Source organism: Podarcis raffonei, chromosome 1 (assembly GCF_027172205.1).
Source record: "Podarcis raffonei isolate rPodRaf1 chromosome 1, rPodRaf1.pri, whole genome shotgun sequence".
Lineage (NCBI taxonomy): Eukaryota > Metazoa > Chordata > Lepidosauria > Squamata > Lacertidae > Podarcis > Podarcis raffonei.
Genome location: NC_070602.1, coordinates 84,317,599 through 84,336,924, shown reverse-complemented (window position 1 = coordinate 84,336,924; position 19,326 = coordinate 84,317,599). Strand labels below are relative to the sequence as shown.

The window sequence follows — 19,326 nt, the reverse complement described above, 5'->3', positions numbered from 1 at the left end:
CAGTGAAAGCAGCAATCCCTCTTGCTGTTCTGGCTTCTGGGATAGCTGTGCAGCCTGCATTCGCTCCATAAGACGCACACACATTTCCCCTTACTTTTTAGGAGGGGAAAAGTGAGTCTTATAGAGCAAAAAATACGGTACTTCACTCAAGCTTCATTCCTAAGCTTTTGGGCCAACAATGCTGTTGAACAGGTTTCTTTTCTTTTTCTGGAATGGTGACACCAGCAACTTAGCTGAGAAACAATGAAAGGGGAGAGATGTGTTTGAAATAACCTTTGAAAATCTAATTGTGTGTTTGGAACAATGAAGCACCAGTAGACAATTTCAGAAAAGCTCAGCATTTCAAGCTTATAAAAGTGATGGAGTGGTTAATTCAAGAGTGTGAGTGCTCTTCACGATAACCCCACAGCTATGCCCCTTCTCAGACTATACATTTTAAAAATGTTTTTCCCCTCATATAACACACGCCATCTGCTTTGCTTAACATTCAGCCTGATTAAGACTTCTTGTGGACTCAAAAGCTTGCTCACTATTTTGTAACATTTTGGTTAAAGGAACTTCAAGGTTTTTTTCAAAATAAAAGATCCACTTTCAGCCTTAGTCATGCACACTAATGTAGCCTACATCTTCCTTGGCTTAACTTATTTAGTGAGTTTCTCTTGGTGAGAGGCCTCATTTATTTGACATGAAAAGGACTGACAAATAGTGCCCCAAGAGATCACATTATTATTAATATTAATATTTCTTACCCTCCTTTCATTTAAGGTTGTAGGGTGAATTAGAAAGCTATTTTAAAACACAGTATTAAAAATGGCTTTAAAAAAACAACAGTCACAATAATAGGGTGTGTCTCCTGAAAATATCTCTCTCTCAGGCCAGGACAAAGAGGTGCATCTTCAGCATACAATGAAAACTACATAATGAAAGTGCCAGACACACCTCTGTGCGCTATTGTTCCTGGTCTGCTACATCACTGTTGTAAAATCTTCTGCAACTTAGGTGCCAGAGTCCAGATGGCTGAGAAGAATGTTCCTACTCCTCAGAAAAAGGAGCTATGTAGTCTGCTGTAGAAAAAAGATTAAAACCCTACCCCAAACTGAAACATGTGGCACCTTAAAGACAAGCTACTTAATTTTGTCATGAGATTTGATAGACAAGAGCCTATTTCATCAGAATCAGAATTAAAAATGGATATCCACCATCTTCATTGTCCATGCATTGGATGAAGCAGGCCTTTCCCTATGAATGCAGATATATATTCCTGTATTGTTTTTAAGTGCCACAAGTCTACTTGTCATTTGTCCCCTTATCTGAGCCAGAAAAAAAGGTTGTTATCTATCTGATTCTTTGTACCAAGCTATCAAGGACTGAGCAGGGAGGGCATGTTCAGATTGTGGTGGCCCTTCATTTTGGGGAAATTACTGACCTGTAACAGTGACGTTGAAGAGCACAGAATCTCCACCTATGTCACACACAAATTCCCCTGCATCCTTCACCTGTGCTGCAGGAATGACCAGGTGGTGGTGTGGGCCCTCACTCTCCAGTAAGAAGCTGTCGCTTTCATTCACTGCCTCCCCATCCTTGTACCAGCGCACGGGAGCATCGGGGTGGGACAGCTCACAGGTTAGCACCACACGCTCAGTGACCTGGTAGGTATGGGCCTCCTCAGCATTGGAGTGAACAACCCTCACAGGAGGTTCTGCAACAGCAAAGAGTTACTATAATGGCAGAAAAGGTGGAAAATATTCAGAGGATGGAGCACATTTTCTGAATTGGGGGTGGAAAAGATTGGGCTGCAGGACAAACTCCTGCTGGGACCGGATGGCAGAAATCTCACAGGTGCCCCTTATTTTAAGGGACCCCTTTATTTTAATAGGTTAGACCTTATTCTAAGACCTTAATCTAGCAAGAGTTGCATAACTCTTTTTAGGCCCATAGGCACATTCAGGTTGTTGAGCAAATGTCGTGGGTACCACCCATTCTGGTCTCGTCTCCCTCCTCTCCCCTGGACTATTCCTCCTCCTTGCCCTGAGACAGAAAGAGAGAAGGTGCGCGCACACACAGTTATGTTTTCAAAGGGATCTTAGTAAAAGTCTGACCCCGTACAATTAATCTGAGCCTTGATAAGCACATAGAGTTGAAGAGGAAGTGGGAAAGAGTATCAGTCTTCCAATTTCCTCCTTCAGCTCTATGTAATTCGCTTTTCAAGGAAGGAATAGTTAACTATCCTAACCCGCCATGGCCAAGGTGACAGTGTGTGGGTGGCCTCAGAGGGTTCACAGGTGTCAGGGAAAGACCTCAATGATACCCTTTGGCCCACAGCAATGGCTCCATTGGTGACCCAAGTAGAACTTACACTAGCTGATCCTCAAAACTAGGCCAACTTCTTTTTCCTCCACTCACCATCCACGGTCACAGTGAAGCTGATAGCATCATCGCCTGCATCGCATGTATATGTCCCAGAGTCCAAAGAGCAGACAGAGGAAATCAACAACCTGTGGATACGGCCTTCGGTTTGGACACCAACGCGACTATCATCCAAGGCCACAGGATTCCCTTCTTTAAACCAGTTGATGGGGGTGTCAGGTATAGAGACTTCACACTCCAGGAGTAGAGGCATGCCAGCTGTGAGTGTTCGGAGTCGCCTGGCCTCAGGCACTGGGGTGATATGTACCTGTGGGGCTGGGGAGACACAGCGTGTGAAACTTATGCAAAATGAAACATTAACTTCACAGACAGAACAGGTGATGCCACTTGAAAACACCAGGTACACCTGTGAGAGAAAACCTCTGTCCAGTGTCACATGTGAAAAGCACAGAAGTGACTACCTTGTGGTAATAAGTTGTGGTGATAACCACAAGAAATTGCTGGGATGGAAGAATCATCAGGATATCTGTATTTAAACACAACTCTGAGTGACAGATATGAAGCTTCTGTTGATTTGTTCCATCTTTCAACACAGTTGGTGCCAAGGCAATGGATCCATAGGCTTAATCCAACTGTTCATAATCTCCTTTACTCAGAAGAATATTGTGACAGTTCCTGCTTTAGTAACAGTGATTCAGATTAAAAGCCTTCCTTGGGTAATCCTTGTAAATAACTGAAATGCAATGGAAAGATCCTTTAATCATGTCACGCCTCATACACATATTATACAACAGCAGGTATGTTTATATCTATTTATGCACAATGAATTGTAGCCTTTATAGTATAGAAAAAACATTTTTAAAGGGCAATAAAAATTAAAATGTACAGACAAGGCAAACAAGACAAGCTTCCCATTTATTTTAATTGCTTAAACTGTCGCTACCTCTGTTTATCTGATTTTTTGCTTTGTTTTTGGATTGCTGTTTTACTTGTTAGGCAATTGCAACTGATGTATTTTATGTTCAGTTGTATTTATGCATGCATTTATGTATTTTAGCTGTGCTATATGTTTTTAATCATATAGGGGAGATGCCTTGGAGGCCACAGAGATCTTGGAAATTAAATAAATACATAAGACAACGTAAGTTATGACTGAGATTTTAGATTGGCTGAAATGTATCAGGTGCAGGAGGACATCTTATCTACTAGTTTCGGCAAAACTGGATTGTGCCAATTTGGCTTTGGTTTGTGCAAAGACTAGTGCAAATCACAGAAACTCAAAATAAACAAATGCAATTCAGAGTAAACTGTCAGAGGGGTGTTTCAAAGAGATCTGATGCAAATGCCTTGAAGCCAGTTGTTGTCATTTACAGCTATAAAGATTCCAGCTGCAAGGAATCCAAGTGGAATAACAGCTGGCAGCTTGGAGGGCTAGACCACATGTGGCACAGGAAATTCATGATCAGATCTCCTGCTATATTTTTTTTGTTTTACTTGAAAATAATTGCAAATGGGGATCTGGTTTTGACTGGAACAGCAATACCTACAGAAGAGGTTTTTAAACCTTAACTTCCATGCCGTTATTTCCATCTAAATTCCATCTAAACTATTATTCTCACAGCAGAACAATCCATAGGCCCAACCTCTGTTCTTCTGCCATGGGTCCCTAGATGTTGTTGGACTATAATCCAAAGCAGGCCTACCCAAAGGTCAGGGATAAAGTCCAACAACATCTGGGGACCCAAGATTGAACACTGTTGCATATTATGGGCAAAGCACTCCTCTTTTCATGGGATGGTTGCTTGTATGTAATCATTTTAGGTACAGTCAACCAATTCCTAGTCCGCTACCTAGATCCAACCAAAGCCTCACCTTGTACACATAATGCAGCACATTCCTTCACACCATTAGCCTCAAATTGCACCTCAGACCCATTGGCTGCTAGCTGCACTCCTTTGATCCGCAAAGCATGGTCCAACCCGCTGTGTGTGATTTGGTACTGCTGTCCTTCTTCCCCCTCCTCCTCTTCCAGCCTTTTCCCATTGAAGGACCAGCAACCGCTCTGAGAGGCTGAAAGCTGCACTGAAAAAGTAGCATCCTCTCCAGCATGAACCTTCACATCTTGCAGTCCTTTTTGTATACGAGCCCTGGGCACTACAAAGGCGGACAGAGATGAAGGAAGTCAGCTCAAAATGGGTGAGGCATGCATGTATACACACACTCAACTGACACACACAAATGGGAAGGAAGGAGTTCAGATTGTGGAAGAAAATGAATAGGAGGCATTCAACTGTCTGAGGGTACTTCCAGATGGATAGTTATTGTGGAATTGGTGCTGCTCACATCTGAAGGTGGGTTTTTTGCAGGGGCAGCATCCATATGACATCACCATCATCAAAACAATAGCTTGTATTTTTTATATATCTAATTTAGATTTCTGCACACTGTGAAAAATCCAAAAAGTGAAAACAATCCATTATATATCACTGTTGTGAAAGCTTGTTAGCACATTTCTCATGGTGGGTGGTTTGTCACATCTGTGGTGATGCTTCAGTGGGTGGCTTGTATTGCCAGATTCCGCTAGTGCAGTTTGCTCCTCACCTGAGCACAACCTAGCCATTTTGTTTAAGAGGCCCCAGTACCAGACAAAAGGCATCTACTTCCACGGATATGCCACATGCTGGAAGCAGGCCTGGTTTGAAGGAGATACTGTCACAAGATCGCCACACAGTATATTGTGAATTGCCTAAGGTGGAGATAGTAATCACAGCACATACACTGAGCTTTAAAATAAAAAGGAATAGGGAGGTCTCAGACACAAAAAATTGGAAATGAGCATTCCCACCCACCCCCCCAAAAAAAGAAAGAAAACCACAAGCTTCCAAAGCTGACTGCAGGAAGATCATACTACTAACAAACTTAGTTGATCAAGGTGGTCCTGGAAGGAATTTTTTTTATTTTGCTTCTACTAAAGATACTGGTTAGTTAGTAAGAAATAGCTTAGCTAATTTAGGTACCCTGCTGAGCAAATATAAGCAGAAGGTAGCTGGACAGAGTAGTGGTCCTTCCCTTTAAATGGTAAGGGTAGTCTAGCAGGCAGGTGGATCATCATGGCCCAGGAAAGCAAGGAAGTGGCAACACCTATAGTGTTTCCACAACTGCAGAGGCCAATGGCAAAGGACAGTGGAAGAAGAGAGTGCCCAGTGGTTCAATAATAAAAGGTCATAGATCCTTGCAATGTCCATGCTTGAGTAAGGGACAGTGTCCAGACACTATTAGGGGGCAGAGAGGCTTACCAAGGTGCACAGTGCCTGGGAATTCCACATGGCCACTACATCCATACTGATTGGCAGAACACACACGGAAACGGTAGTCAGCCTCCTGAGGCACACCATCGCCTGGAACTTCAACCATGCTGGCAACATCAGTGGTGAGGCAAGGCACCCACTCAGCTTCTCCTACTGCCTGCCTCTCAAGAATGTAACTACTTGGTGGGCTGCGGTGAACATCAGGTGGTGGGCACCAAGTTAGGAGGGCAGCATTGTTGCGTGACATGCACATCCTTGCTGCCACAGGTGCACTTGGTGGGATCCTCTTGGCACCTAGAGAAAATAATTCAATTCTATCAATTTTCCATCTTATTAACCTGGGGCATAATCCAGAGAATAGATAACTGATCAGCATCTGTCTGTCTGTCTGTCTGTCTGTCTGTCTGTCTGTCTGTCTATCTAACTATCTATCTATCTATCTATCATCTATCTATCTATCTATCATCTATCTATCTATCTATCTATCATCTATCATCTAAGGCCACAGTTAGTGCACAAGCTTAAAATGATGCAAGGCACTCCTGTCAGATGACATTATACAACCAGCACATCCTGTTAGTGCAATAGGACCCCCTCTTCCTCCTGCACTCTCCCTGAATCTGCTCCAGGTTATTGGGGGAACCCCTAGAAGAGTTAGGGAGGGCCTGGAGGAAGAAGAGGGGAAGGGAGAGGAGAAGGGTACATGGTTCTCCAGTAACAAAGCTTGTGAGTTCGCCAAAACTACAAACTTGATCCTTAAGTTTAGAGGGGTCACAAGCCCATTCAGTACAAACTGAATACCATGAAGCCTCTTAGACAAATTATTTAACCTCCATCTTGTTAGGATTGAGTTTCAGTTCTAGCCCCTATCTAGGCCATAACTGGTTCGTGGCAATGTGTGTGCATCAAATAGCAATAGTCTTCTGCAGCTCTTCATCACACGTGCACATGGCAGAATAGACACTTCAATGTGATGTTGCCAACAGCATGTACGTTTACACAAATTCAGTTTACCCAAAAAGTGGTGTCTTGGGAGGGAAGAAAATCCTCAATCTGCCTATCTGCTTGATAGACCTAGGGCCAAAATATACATTAAACAAAGCTGTGTGTCCTTTCCACAAAGTATGATTTTGTTAGTTTTTTCTGTTTTAAACAGAAAAGCAGTTCTGAGGCTGCAATCGAGAGTGGAAGAGAGATAGGGTGGCTTATTTAACCCTTGTCCTCCCTCCCCCATTCCAGAGCATGGGAATGAAGCTTGAGGGAATGGAAGAGGAACAAACACCTAGATAAAATATTAAGCAGCCCTTGCCCATTCCAACTACTTTTGCATGATCAATTGCAGCCTCTGAAACTGTTAGCAAAACAAACCATCAAGGCAAAGAAACACACAATTGGGGCATACGTCAGGGAGCAGGGAGCAGCTTAGATTGTTGGACAGCAGGAAAAACAGAAAACAAAAACAGCTGCTGTCAGCAAAGCCTTCTATGTATGATTAATTTTGTTCCTGAGACGTTTCAAGTACAATAACTCTTTATCAAGGGTTATTCATAGATTTCAGCTGTAAAGTCTCACAAGTAGCTAGTTTGTAGCTTAGCTGCAATTTCTTTCTCTTGTGATTCTACAGCAATTTGATCCTCATTCTGGCATAGAGATGCTCAGGACTCCTCTAGACAACTTATTTATTGAGCATTCATCCTGATTTGCTTGCACAAAGCTTACATGGAGGTTAGATCATATCTGGTCTTTATTTAACATTCATTCTAAAATGTTGGCAGGGTGGTTATACAACAATGATCATTGATCCTCCTAGTCATCCTGATTTGCTTGCAGGGTGTTTACTACACAACTTTCCATTAATCATTCATTCATTCCACCTGCTTCAATGCAATTTACTGCCACTTTCCTAACACAAAAAGTACATTTTTTTAAAAAGCGGGTTCGTTGCACTCTGGTGACATAGCACTTTAACCTACTTTAATTGCACAAACCTAAATTTCACGATATGTGCTTGCATCCCTCCTGCAAAATATTGGCAGTCTGGTGACACCCTCTGAAAGGCAGAGTGTGACCTTTGAAGGGCTCTCATAGGAGAATGGATAAAAGGCAGCACAAAACCAGAACCTGAGGTCAAAAGAGGGGTTGAAATGTGTTAGTCATTATTAGTATATTGGTTTAAATTTCTGTGACAATTCAGTCATGACCCGACTCCACGTCATTCAGGGCAGTCTCAATCAGGCTGGATCCAGGCCTGGCCTACCAACTAGAACACTACAGCATATTCCTGCATTGCAGGGGGTTGGACTAGATGATCCTCAGGGTCCCTTTCAGCTCTATAATTCTATGATTTTATTATTCGTTATGGGTGAATCTAGTTTGACTCTAGAGTGGGATATGTAAAACCTCTTTTCTGTGGGATATCAATTCCAATCCAGTCCAGGATGAAAGACAGGAAATAATAAACTTTTCCTTTAGTGAGGAAACTAACGATTGGAGTTTGTGTCAACGGCCAAATGTAATGGGTTTTGTGGCTAGCTGAATGCTCCTTCTCCTGCTGCAACTAGCCCCATCTCTCCTCTCCACTCACATTTGACACGGAGCTGTGCGGAGGTCTGCGACTCGCCCGCGGTGAAAGTGATGACCCCAGCATCGTGCCGTGTTACGTGCACCAGGACCAGAAGATGGGTTTTGCCAAAGCTTCTGATGAGGGTATGGGGTGCCTCCACCAGTTCCTGACCATTACGGCCCCAACTCGGTGCCTCCACAGGTTCCCGCGTCTCCACATAGAAGGCGGCATTCTCCCCTTCCATCACATCCAGCTTCCGCGGCAACCGCTTCACAATCAGACCTGAAGAAAGAGTTTGGACAGTTAGCACAGGAAGAAGAGCCTCTATCATAGCCACACATGACTCCAAAACTCTCCTCACCTTGCACTGACAGCTCCCCAACGCTGCGGCCCTTGCCCTCCATCTCACACAGATAAATGCCATCGTCGTCAGCCCGGGCATCCCGCACTGTCAGCCGCCGCAACAGGCCCTGTTCCTCCATCAGGTACTTGGGGCTGGGCTGCAGGCGCTTGTCTTCAAGATACCAAGCTGTAGGGATGGTCTCCAGAGGCACTTGGCACTCTAAGACTGCATCCTGGCGCTCCAGCACTTCCACATCCACCAACGGTGCCTGGAACCGCAGTCGGGGTTCTGTGAGAAAGAGATAAAGACGGACCTGAATGTATGTGGAAACCTGAACATAAGAAAAGGACCATCTCCACAGAGACAACTGAAATCTTCAGGGTCCCAGAGCTGAGGAAAAGAGTCAGGGTGCTGGGATCCAGAAAATATCAAGCTTCTCCCTGACAAAGGTCCATTCCTTTGTTGTTGCCACAGCCCTTCTGCCTCAGCCCTCCGGCTTCCTTGTGTTTTGTTTCACAACCAACACAACTGATATTTTCACCTCTCCATTTGGCTAGGCTCCTACTTCAACCATCAAGCACATTTGCAGCCCAGAAACCTCTATCTGGTTCTTCTTTCTAGAGCTTGGGAAGACCAAAGAGCTGAGCACCACGTCACATTTTCTTGGTGTCGTGATACCCACTGACCCCCCCCCATCCATCATGAGAAAGTGTCAGTAACTAGTTAAACTCTTTGGGGCTTTGCCACATGGAATAATCAGTAAGATGAACAGAGGCGTTAATGAATACTGAATCTCAACATTTACAAATGCACAAGGCAGTTTTAACAAACATGATAGCAATCTCCCCGGCCTATGTTCTTTCTAGAATATTTTGTCATCAAACCTTGAAAGGGAATATGAATGTAAGGGTTTAAACATAATTGTTTTAACAAGCACTAGTGGTTATCTCCTGCCCACATTCTTTCTGGAATGTTTTGCCATCAAACTGAACAAGGGACTAGATAAACATGAAAGGTTTAACTCAATTGTTTGTAAAGCTGCTGTGGGGCCCTGAGGAAAGGTACTGAGGAATATTCAGCTAGTACCTGCCCTTCCTTTGCCTGCAGAATTGGGAAGCAGAATTGGAATGTGGAATTGGGAGGCAGAATTGGGGGGAGGGCAGCCAGATTCTCCTACCAAGGGTTATTCTGAGAAGTGGCAGAGTGCTAAGTGGGTGGCATGTGGTATCTATCACACTGAACCTCTTTGCTGTCAGCTATCTGGGTCCCAGTGCAAAGGGACACCTGCCACCCACACAGCAGCCCAAGGGAATGCAACACAGAGATGGAAATGTGGGAAACAGCAAGGGCAAATTGCTCTGGGAAGAACAGGCAGGGGTTGCTTTGATGGCACAGCTGAGCTCAGTGATTAATTTCAGGACAAAAAGACGCCAGGCTCAAGTCAGTCTGGAAATAATATCCTTTTGTCTGGAAGTCCTTCCCCTTAATCTCCAATGCATGGGGTTTCTATAAGGTTACTCAGTGATAAGATTAATATACTTTGCACCCAACTGGTAAGAAGTTTCATCTTTTCTCATAGCAGCACTGGATTTAGGGCGGTGTGGGTGGTTCTGTTGCACAGGGCGCCAAGCTGAGGAGGCGCAAAATAATAATAATAATAATAATAATAATAATAATAATAATAATAATATTGAGAATATCTATTTTAAAAGTAACTGTTGCAAAAGGGATTATTTTGAAAAGATGAATTATTTGGGAGGGGGTGCCAAAATTTGTCCTTGCTCAGGGCACCATATTACCAAAGTCCACCCCTGCTCATAGCTCAGTGGAAAAGTATGTGCCTTGCATCCAGAAGGCCTCCGACTCAATCACCCGGAATCTCCATGGAGATACCCCTGTCCAGTGCTCTTTTTTTTAATAAAAAAGGTGCCAGAACTCACCATGAACGCCTCTCTTGTTCTCTTATAATGGCAAAGGCCCCACCTGGGAGGTATTGGAACTGAGTTCCGGCAAGTTCCAGCTGAAATAAAGCCCTGCCCCTGTTTGAAATCCTGGGAAACTGGTTCTTGTTAGGGCAGACTGTTCTGAACTAATGGCCTGTCTCTGTATAAGGCAGCACCCTATATTCTTATTCTTATTATTTATTAAATTTGTATATCGCCCTTTATCTAAAGATCTCAGAACTGAGAATAGATGTCAGGACTGAGGCCTAGCAAAGATTAAGCCCTGGATGAGAAGACATTAAGACAGATAACAACAAATAATCATTTAAAATGTGTGTCATGTTTTAAAGGGAATTCCCCCTAGAAATAATGTTCTGTTTGGTCCAGGTCAACACAAGCAGTGAGGTGGTAAAACTAATCCTGATTGAGCCACTTCAGTCGGGCAAACCCCCACCCCTCCACACCTAAAGAAAGCTAGCATTTCAGGGGAAATGCCAGGCTGTAACACTTTTCTTTCATGTCCCATTTTCTATGAGCAAAGAGTGCTTTATATAGTTTTTATGGTTTTATTGTATGGTTTTATGGTTTTATTGCTGTAAACTGCTTTGATTTTTTTTAATGATATAGCAGTATGCAATTTTAAATAATAATAATGATGATGATGATGATAAAATAAACATTTAATTCAATCTGAAGGGGTACAATCAGGGAACAGTTGTACTGCCTCATCTACTATTTGCTTAATCTAGGCTTTAAACAATCTGTATTCTGTTTCCCTTCTGTTTACCAGCATGCCACAATAACTTATTCAACTTATTATTAATGGGCCACAGTTGGCCCACTCAGTTCCTCTGTACAACTAGCCATCTCTCTTTCTCTGCTTCTTCTGAGGGGATTTTTTCTTTCCATCCTTTATCCACTCAGGCTCCCGTCCTGACAGATGTTTCAACTATTTAAAAACAAAAAACAACAACACGAATGCAGGCACTTCAAACTCTCTGGGTAACATGTTCCATTGCGTGGCTATTCTTATGGACAGAAAAACCTTTCTGGTATTCAATCTCTCACCCCTACTCCCACCCTCTGCCTTGTAAAGCCCATTTCTCATCTTGCCTGACCCTCAGTAGGTTCAGAGAACAGTTGGTTCATTTCTTATTAAGGACAGCCTTTGACGTATAACTGAAGCCTGTTATCATGCATCCACCTCCCAGATTCTGCTCTCCAGGCTAAACAAAAGTGCACAGCTCAGCAAAGCCTTTATCATCATCTCCCTTGATCTCCTTGGAACCTTCTTCAAAATTAAGGGCTTCAAGCCATCAAAGAATGGGCCCATCCATAAGTGCTGTCACACTTTGAAAAACTTTTTTTTTTAAGCACACCCCCCTTTCTCCCCCTTGTCACACTTTGCCCTCATTTTAGCCAATATGACATGCATTAGTATGAATTGTCCCATACCAGTCCACAAAGGTCCAGGGGTGGCCAGCAGCTTCTACAAGGAATTCTTACTTCTGCTGTGGCAGCACCATGAACTGTGGGCAGCCCAAGGCCAAACGTAGCCCAATTTCCAGGTCTGACAAAGAGCAGGCTGTTGTTGACCCTGGCACTGGCAGACCTTTCCCCTCAACATCCTTTCAGAGGCAGAGGTCTAGTTCAACAGCAGGGCAAAACAGTAAAAACCACTTCAAACTGCAACATGACTAAATGCTCACAGCGCGGGATTAGACCCTGTGGAGGCCTCTAGGGCCTAGGCAGTTGAACAGGGGTGGGGTGGGGGGCCACAATTTGTGTCCTAATATGTTTTTGTAATTTCCTTTCAAAATCAAATCAATATTATTTTGATCCGTTGTCACGGGGCCCCTAAAAGGCATAGGGCCCCTAGGTCAGTGCCTACTTGGTAATCCGGCACCGAATGCTCATCCATTTTTATTTTTTAAATGGATTTAGGAGCAAACTGGACATTAATTTTTCAGCTTGACATCTAGGGTTGCATGTGCAATAGAGGAGGACTCAGTCCTGCAATCCCCACCTACAATCCAGGAGTATTTCCACCTCATCTGCCGTTGTGTAACTAGGCCTCACTATTCTGCTAGCCAGCAAACAAAATCTCCTTCAGTTCTCTGAGCCACCAAGAGCCTCCTTCACTCAACAAATTGAGTAGAATCCATGGGTAAAAGAGGGGATTGTGCCCACTGCCTTCACACACACTCAACTTCTATGTGTTTATCAGTAATTCTGGAGAGAAATCCCATGGGCTTATAGCTTGTAGGCACATAACTCGGAAGATTTGTCAATGTGCAGTTGTTGCTAAAAAGGCTACAGTTCAAGTGAGCAGGCACAAAAGCTGCAGATATTATCCTACCCCCCTGCCCACCTACACACACCTCTTGATTACTTGAGTAATTTCTGCACACATTCATTGTATGTGTAAAAAGGGCTATAGTTCTTCTTGCAAGATGGAAGAATATCCTGCCATGTTCTAGGACCGCTATCTCACATGCCATGTCTCCTCCTTCCGGATGGGAAATATTTCATGTTCAGCCCTGCACTTGGCATCTGACCTGGTCTCTCTGGCTACTACCCAAACTACTCAGCACTTCATAGGCACTGTCAGTGGCGAGTGGCATACACTCCCCATTCCTGGCAAGGCTTCCAGGAATGTGCCAGAAGGGTCACCCAGACACCTCAGCATAAAAGCAGACAACAAGCAGGGAGCAGTACCCACCACGCTTACAGTGGCCTTTGAGTCTGCTACTGTCTCTCAGGCCCAAAAGAGAAGGCCATAGGAGTTCCACATGAGACCGCTTTGGCTCCAGGCCTGTCCCCCCTCTGGCAAGTGAACTGCCAACTCTGGGGCTTGTACTTCTTTATTGCATCACGGTTCTTATTTTACATAATAAGCTGTCTGTACTCTCCCAGCCTGGAGCAATTGGCTGCTTGGTTCATCATTCCCATTAGGGCAAGGGTGGATCAGAGGTCATGCAGGCATAATGGGTTCCATAATCTAAGACCAGGCCCTCCAAGTGTCCCTATTTTCCAGAGACATTCCCAGATTTACAGAAGGCGTCCCAATTTCTAATTTGATCCCAGAATGTCCCACTTTTCTTTAGGATGCCCCTATTTTCATCAAAGAAATGTAGGAGGGTATGGAGATATGCAATCCCCATAGGCAGCCCTGTATAGGGAAGGTGTTTTTTTTAATGTTTTATGTTTTATTATGCTTTTATATATGTTGGAAGCTCCTCAGAGTGATAGGGGCAAACCAGTCAGATAGGCGGGGAATAATAATAATAATAATAATAATAATAATAATAATAATAATATAGGACATCTCTATTTTCACCAGAGAAATGTTGAAGGGTGTGTAAGAGGAAGGGTTTACTTTTAACTCAAAACTCAGAATTTATGCTGTAACACCAACCACTCCACCCTATCTCTGCTTTTCTACACCTTCAAGGGGTTGTCCTACCTCTAATACTTTAATCCTGTTTAAAACACACTCCCCTGTTTTCAACTAGATCAACTCCTTCTTCTGTCCCTTAGAGGTGCCCATAATTGTTCAGGCTTTGCCCTCCCACATGCCAAGTGCCCTTCTCGTTCTGACTCCTGGATTCAGACACCCACCCCTCTGTCCCCCCTCCCCACAGTGTACGCACCTTTGACATGGAGGCTCACAGCGCTGAGTGTCTGGCCAGCAGTGTTGCAGGCTGTGCATACATAGAGGCCACAATCCCGAGCTGTGCAGTATAGCACCTTGAGGATAAAGTACCCCTCCCTGTCCTCGTAGAGCAGGTGTCTCCTTCCAGGGGACAAGACCATCCCATCCTTCTGCCAGACGATCTCTGGCTTGGGCTTCCCGGTTACATAGCAGCGAAACTTGGCGTGCTTCCCTTCATTGACGGTAAAGGCCTTTGGCGTGGGTGGGCTAGGAAGCACTTCTCCGTTTTGCCTGGATTCTGACGACACCTTTTGCCCAGGATGATGCCCCCTCCACTTTTCATCTTGTGCCTCCAGCTGCTTCTTGAAATGGCTGTTCTGGGGTGTAAACGCGTCACTGTGGGGAACACATGCTACAGAATCCACCAGGAGCACAGCTGCAGCCATGGTTTCTCCAAAACTGTTCTGTGCCCGGCATACATAAACACCAGCATCAGGGAGACGGGTGTTATAGATGTGCAGAGAGTGCCAGTCACCAGTCTCTCTGCCCACTTTGTAATGGCTGCTCTCAAAGATGTCTGACAGTTTCCACCCATCCTTTTCCCACTCAAGCTCCCCCGAGACCCTGCAGGCAAAGGTCACATCCTCTCCCCTGGTCACGCGTGCAGAGACCGGCCTATTCAGGAAGACCGGAGGTTGAATGTCGAGCTCTCCTTTGGGTTTCAGCTCTGCTGCCTCCACTTTGAGAGTAGCAGCCGCGTAGGTTTCACCCACACTGTTCTTAGCTTTGCACACATAGCGCCCGCTGTCCGCTGGACCAGCCTGATACACCAGCAGGCTGTACGCATCCCCATCAGCCTCCACCAACATCCGCCCTGATGGCAGATCTAGCACAGAGCCATCCTTCTCCCAGGCAACGCTGGGACGTGGCTCACCAGCTACCTGCCATTTCAGGACCGCATTGGTGCCACTCGGCACTGTAAAAGTACGGGGGTAGGTGAGAAATCGGGGAGCTCCCCCAAAGGCATCCATGGTTGGCACACTCGGGATACAGCTGAGGCCAGGGACCTACAGAGATCAAGAAAGAACCATTGCTGGAGAAGCTGGGGTGAAGGACGGGGAAGGAGACCTTCCCTGTGATTCAGTTCACTCAACCCAATGGTGATGTTTAAGTGGATCAGAGCTCAGTTTGGCATACAGGCAAGTGGCCATGCAATCACTTATCCTACCCATATTTTTATCACACTGCTATCCAACCTTTCTTCAGCAGCCAGTAAAGCTGTCACATGGCAGATGGAGGCCAGAGGCATTCAACCCACCCATGCTGCTCTCACCACCACTGGCTTCCTTTGGTTGTGCCTCCAGGCCAATCCCACCAGATAATCCCATTTTGTACCAACCTGCTTCAGTGATGCTGGCCCTTTTGTGCCCTGTGCTAGGCCTGTATGGTTTAGGTTAGCCTGTAGGGAATTAATGAGCAGAAGGTTTCTGCTGTAAGTAGGACAGGGTACTGGACTACCTTCTGGCCCCTATGATCCTGTGAGCAGGTCCTCTGGACAAAATAAGATATCAGCAAATGCTCTTAGGGCAGGCGGAGTCCATCAAATTCTCCCCTTGCCCTAATCTCAGCAGCTGCTCCATGCTGGCAGCAGGCCAAGGTCAGGGGCAGACACATGGTCTCGGTGTGCAATTCTACGCCTCCTGAAGAGGTGACCCTTTTTCCTTTCTGCAGTTGCACCCACCATGAAGTGCTGTCCCATCAGACTTTTATTCTGCTCTCTCTTTGGACATCTCAAGATAGTTCACACATACCGTATAATGTATATGTGTCAATCAGAGGGGAATGAATGGAGAGACAGGGCTACATTGCGCCTTCATTTTGTGGGTATTCATAGAAATCTGGGAAGAAGCATCATGTATACATGCAACTCTATTCTGCCCCCCCCTTCATGACCCCAAGTCACACAAGTCATGGGAGGGAAGACCCAGGATTACCCACTCTGGGCCAGGATTCCCCACTCTGGGCCAGGATGTCTATGAGACAGTTCCAAGGCCACCAGTCCATGAAGATGGGGATGATCATGTTAAATGAGACTGATTATTGCTTCATCCAACGTATCTCTAGTGTTTTTGCCATCCACCAACTATAAAGTAGGTCAGTATTATCATCCACACAGTGTGGGAGGGGAGGGGGTGGAACTGAGGCTAAGAGGATAGTGGATTCTCAAGGACCACTCAGAAAGAGCATAGAGTCTGAGGCGAGATTTGAACTGGGCACCTCACAGCTTGCTTTCTGTGCCCAAATGCCACGCCAGCCCCCAGAGGGCCCGCAATATGCATTCCTGCCCTATCCTGTTCTGTGTAATGCTTCACTGATAACAGGCTGACACCCCATGGAGCGGGAGGGAGGGAGAACATTCCAGAGAGCCTTCTCTTTTCCTCCAGCTCTCACTCAAAAGGCTCCAGTTTTCTGTGTGAACATCCTCCTCACACAGAAGGAGCTGGGGAATGAGAAGAGAATGTCTGTGTGCTGTGTACTTGAGTCAGTGGCAGGGACAGGATGGAGAGAAAGGGTTTGCTTCAAAGCAAGGCTCTGGGTTATTATCATCACCTTGTGCAGCATGCACACACACCACCTCCAGGCTTCAGGTTAGCCAGGCTCTTGGTGCTGCGGTTTCTGCTGGTATCCCAAAGCCAGCCCCAATACTTTCTCATCTTATTCATCCCTCAGTGACTAGGATCTTGGAGGAGCCATCACCACTCATAGCAGCTCCAGAGTACCACTGCCACCACCATAATTTTGCCTCCCTCCAGCTCCTTCCCCTTTATCCCCACCATGACACTTACCTCGTAAGGGGCTGTGAGGGGACCGGCCTGCCTTCCTCCCAGCATTCACTAACCTCAAGCCACCTTGTGCATCGACTTTACGACTGCCCCACTCTGTCAATCGATCAGCTCCTCCTCCTCCAGTCAGACGATTTCCACTTGCCCATCCATCCATCTATCCTCATGCCAGCTGCTCTCCTTCGTTCTTCTCTCTCTTTCTGTACTGCGGCGCCCCAGACTGGGCATCCCTGCTGCCGGTCTGCCAATCCTGCACCACTTCCCCACACACCTACCCTCTGCCCCTCACATACTGTGGGTCCCTGGCCTCCTCCTCCTCTGCCCCGCTCACCAGGCGTCTGAGAGCAGGGACTCGACGTTACAAATGCCTGCAGCTGCTGTCCCCAAAAATACCCTCTGATGACATGGCTGGGCTGATAAGCGGGGGCTGGGGCTTGGCTAAGTATAGAGCCCAGCAGGGAGGAGCACAAAGGCATCCCTCAGCCCTGGAGCTGCCTCAGGCAGAACCCACCTCAGGGGACGGGGAGAAAAGGGTCACCATGGCCTCAAAGCAGGGTAAACCACCCCTCAGGGTAACCCCTTCCCCCACAGGCTGCCTGAAATTTTGGTTCTTGTCACACTGCAAGAGTGACTGGCTTAAAATGCTGGACAGGAGGTCTGGCATCAGCACCTTGTACTCCAGGGCAGCTGCTGGGACCCCAGAGCCCTTATAGGGCCCGCCAGCATCGACACCTGTACTGCACATGAGGCAACTGGGTCTGCCAGCCTCCATCTTAATTTCCCCAATGCACCAAGGTGACACTATGTTGGACATTCCAGGGCATTGTGGGAAATGGAAATTTAGAGGGCTGTAAGCCTGAAGGAGCCTATCAGCAAAAAGCGGGTGGGGGCACAAGAGGACACTTTGACTGGGGACCCCTTTAACCTGGAGCCATTTCTGCTGCTGGATACTACTTTGGAAGTAAAATCAGAAACCAGGCTACAGCGCTGGAAAGTATTTTATCACTGAAGACTGGAATGGGGAGGTGACAAAGGATATGGCAACATCAGCCAAAAGAGAAGCAGAAGGTCACAGGAAAACTCAATATTCTCTCACTGCCACCATTTCAGCAAGTACTGAGCAGTTAAGTTGTTTTTCTCCCCATAAACTGCATTCTTCATTTGCTTTCCATGTTACAAATATTATCAACAAACAATACTGGTGCCATTTAAACGCACGCATCATTTTCAGGATAATTTGCAACTTTCCCCATTTCCCAAGAGACTGGCCTCCTTCTTTCCCAGGAGGGAACAACTGGCAGCCTGCTCTCAGCTGAGAGGTTAAAAAAGAAAAGAATGGAATCCAGGGTGGGGGCCTGAGAAGGAAGGAGCCATAGATCCTGCAAGGAGGAACACATAGCAGTGGTGGAGAGGTCAGTTTACAAGAGCCTCTGCCAACCTGGTGCCCTTCAGATGTGCTGGCTAGGGCTGATGGGAGTTGTAGTCCAGAACATCTGGAAGACGTCAGGTTCGTAAAAGCTGGCTTATGCATTTGAGAGAATTAAAGGGGGAACTCCCCCCCCCCCCGAACTGTGCTATGAAAGGCTCAAGTTCGGGGCTTACATGTCGTAATGCAATTCAAAAAATAAACAAATCCCCATACTCAAAAAACAAAACAAAACCTGTCAGCATACTGCTGAACTGTAACAGAGATGGGGATGAATTCATTAGCTTGCTCAGAAGGCCTTGGGATGTGGCAGACCCTCCTTCCTTAGAGGTTTTAAAGCAGAGACTGGGAAACCAGCTGTCAGGGATGAGGCAGTGGCTTTCCTGGATTGGCTGAGGGTTGGACTAGATTATCGCTGAGGTCCCAGCTACATGATTCTAATACCTACCTGTACTTAGAAGTGAGACACTATTTATTCTGCTTCATGTAAACTGTTCCAACTGATGCTGTTTTGTTGAGCACCGGGAAGTTAGGCCTGTACAGGGCAGAAAGGGTCTTCCCTGGATTTCTGAAGAAGGTGAGAGGGTTTTGTCATACAAATCCAAGATGACCCCTGGGCTGTTTGAACATGAATACTGCCAAGGGATTGAGCTACTTATTCTATAACACAGCATGACACCCACACACCCATTTCAGTTGCCACCCTCTTTCATAGAGCCAGATGGGCATACATCACTAGAAACAAAGTCAGATGAGATGGCATTGGCAGCAGTTTCACCCCACCCCAGAAAATGTCCAGGCCAGGTTTGCTTCCTTATCCTTTGGGTCCAGGAATCATCCCCACCAAATCCCTACTGCCAGTGTGAACTGGATCGCAC

General features: G+C 45.9%; 1 protein-coding gene across 8 annotated transcripts in view; it reads right to left on the bottom strand.

Annotated features, from left to right (window-relative positions):
- Window positions 1–17,458, bottom strand: part of OBSL1 (obscurin like cytoskeletal adaptor 1) — a 71,841-nt gene extending 54,383 nt beyond the window's left edge. The window contains exons 1-8 of one of the 8 annotated variants that reach the window (XM_053400759.1): window positions 17,026–17,458; window positions 14,178–15,246; window positions 8,600–8,869; window positions 8,260–8,520; window positions 5,664–5,969; window positions 4,240–4,521; window positions 2,404–2,682; window positions 1,427–1,699 (exon numbers count right to left, since the gene is read on the bottom strand). In XM_053400759.1, coding sequence (XP_053256734.1) covers window positions 1,427–1,699; window positions 2,404–2,682; window positions 4,240–4,521; window positions 5,664–5,969; window positions 8,260–8,520; window positions 8,600–8,869; window positions 14,178–15,246; window positions 17,026–17,070 — 2,785 coding nt within the window. In that variant the 5' untranslated portion in view covers window positions 17,071–17,458. Of the gene's footprint in view, window positions 1–1,426; window positions 1,700–2,403; window positions 2,683–4,239; window positions 4,522–5,663; window positions 5,970–8,259; window positions 8,521–8,599; window positions 8,870–11,979; window positions 12,205–12,905; window positions 13,230–14,177; window positions 15,247–17,025 lie in introns of those variants that run through there. The other 7 variants (XM_053400714.1, XM_053400731.1, XM_053400723.1 and 4 more) reach the window with 7 other exon arrangements.
- Window positions 17,459–19,326: the final 1,868 nt, after the last annotated feature.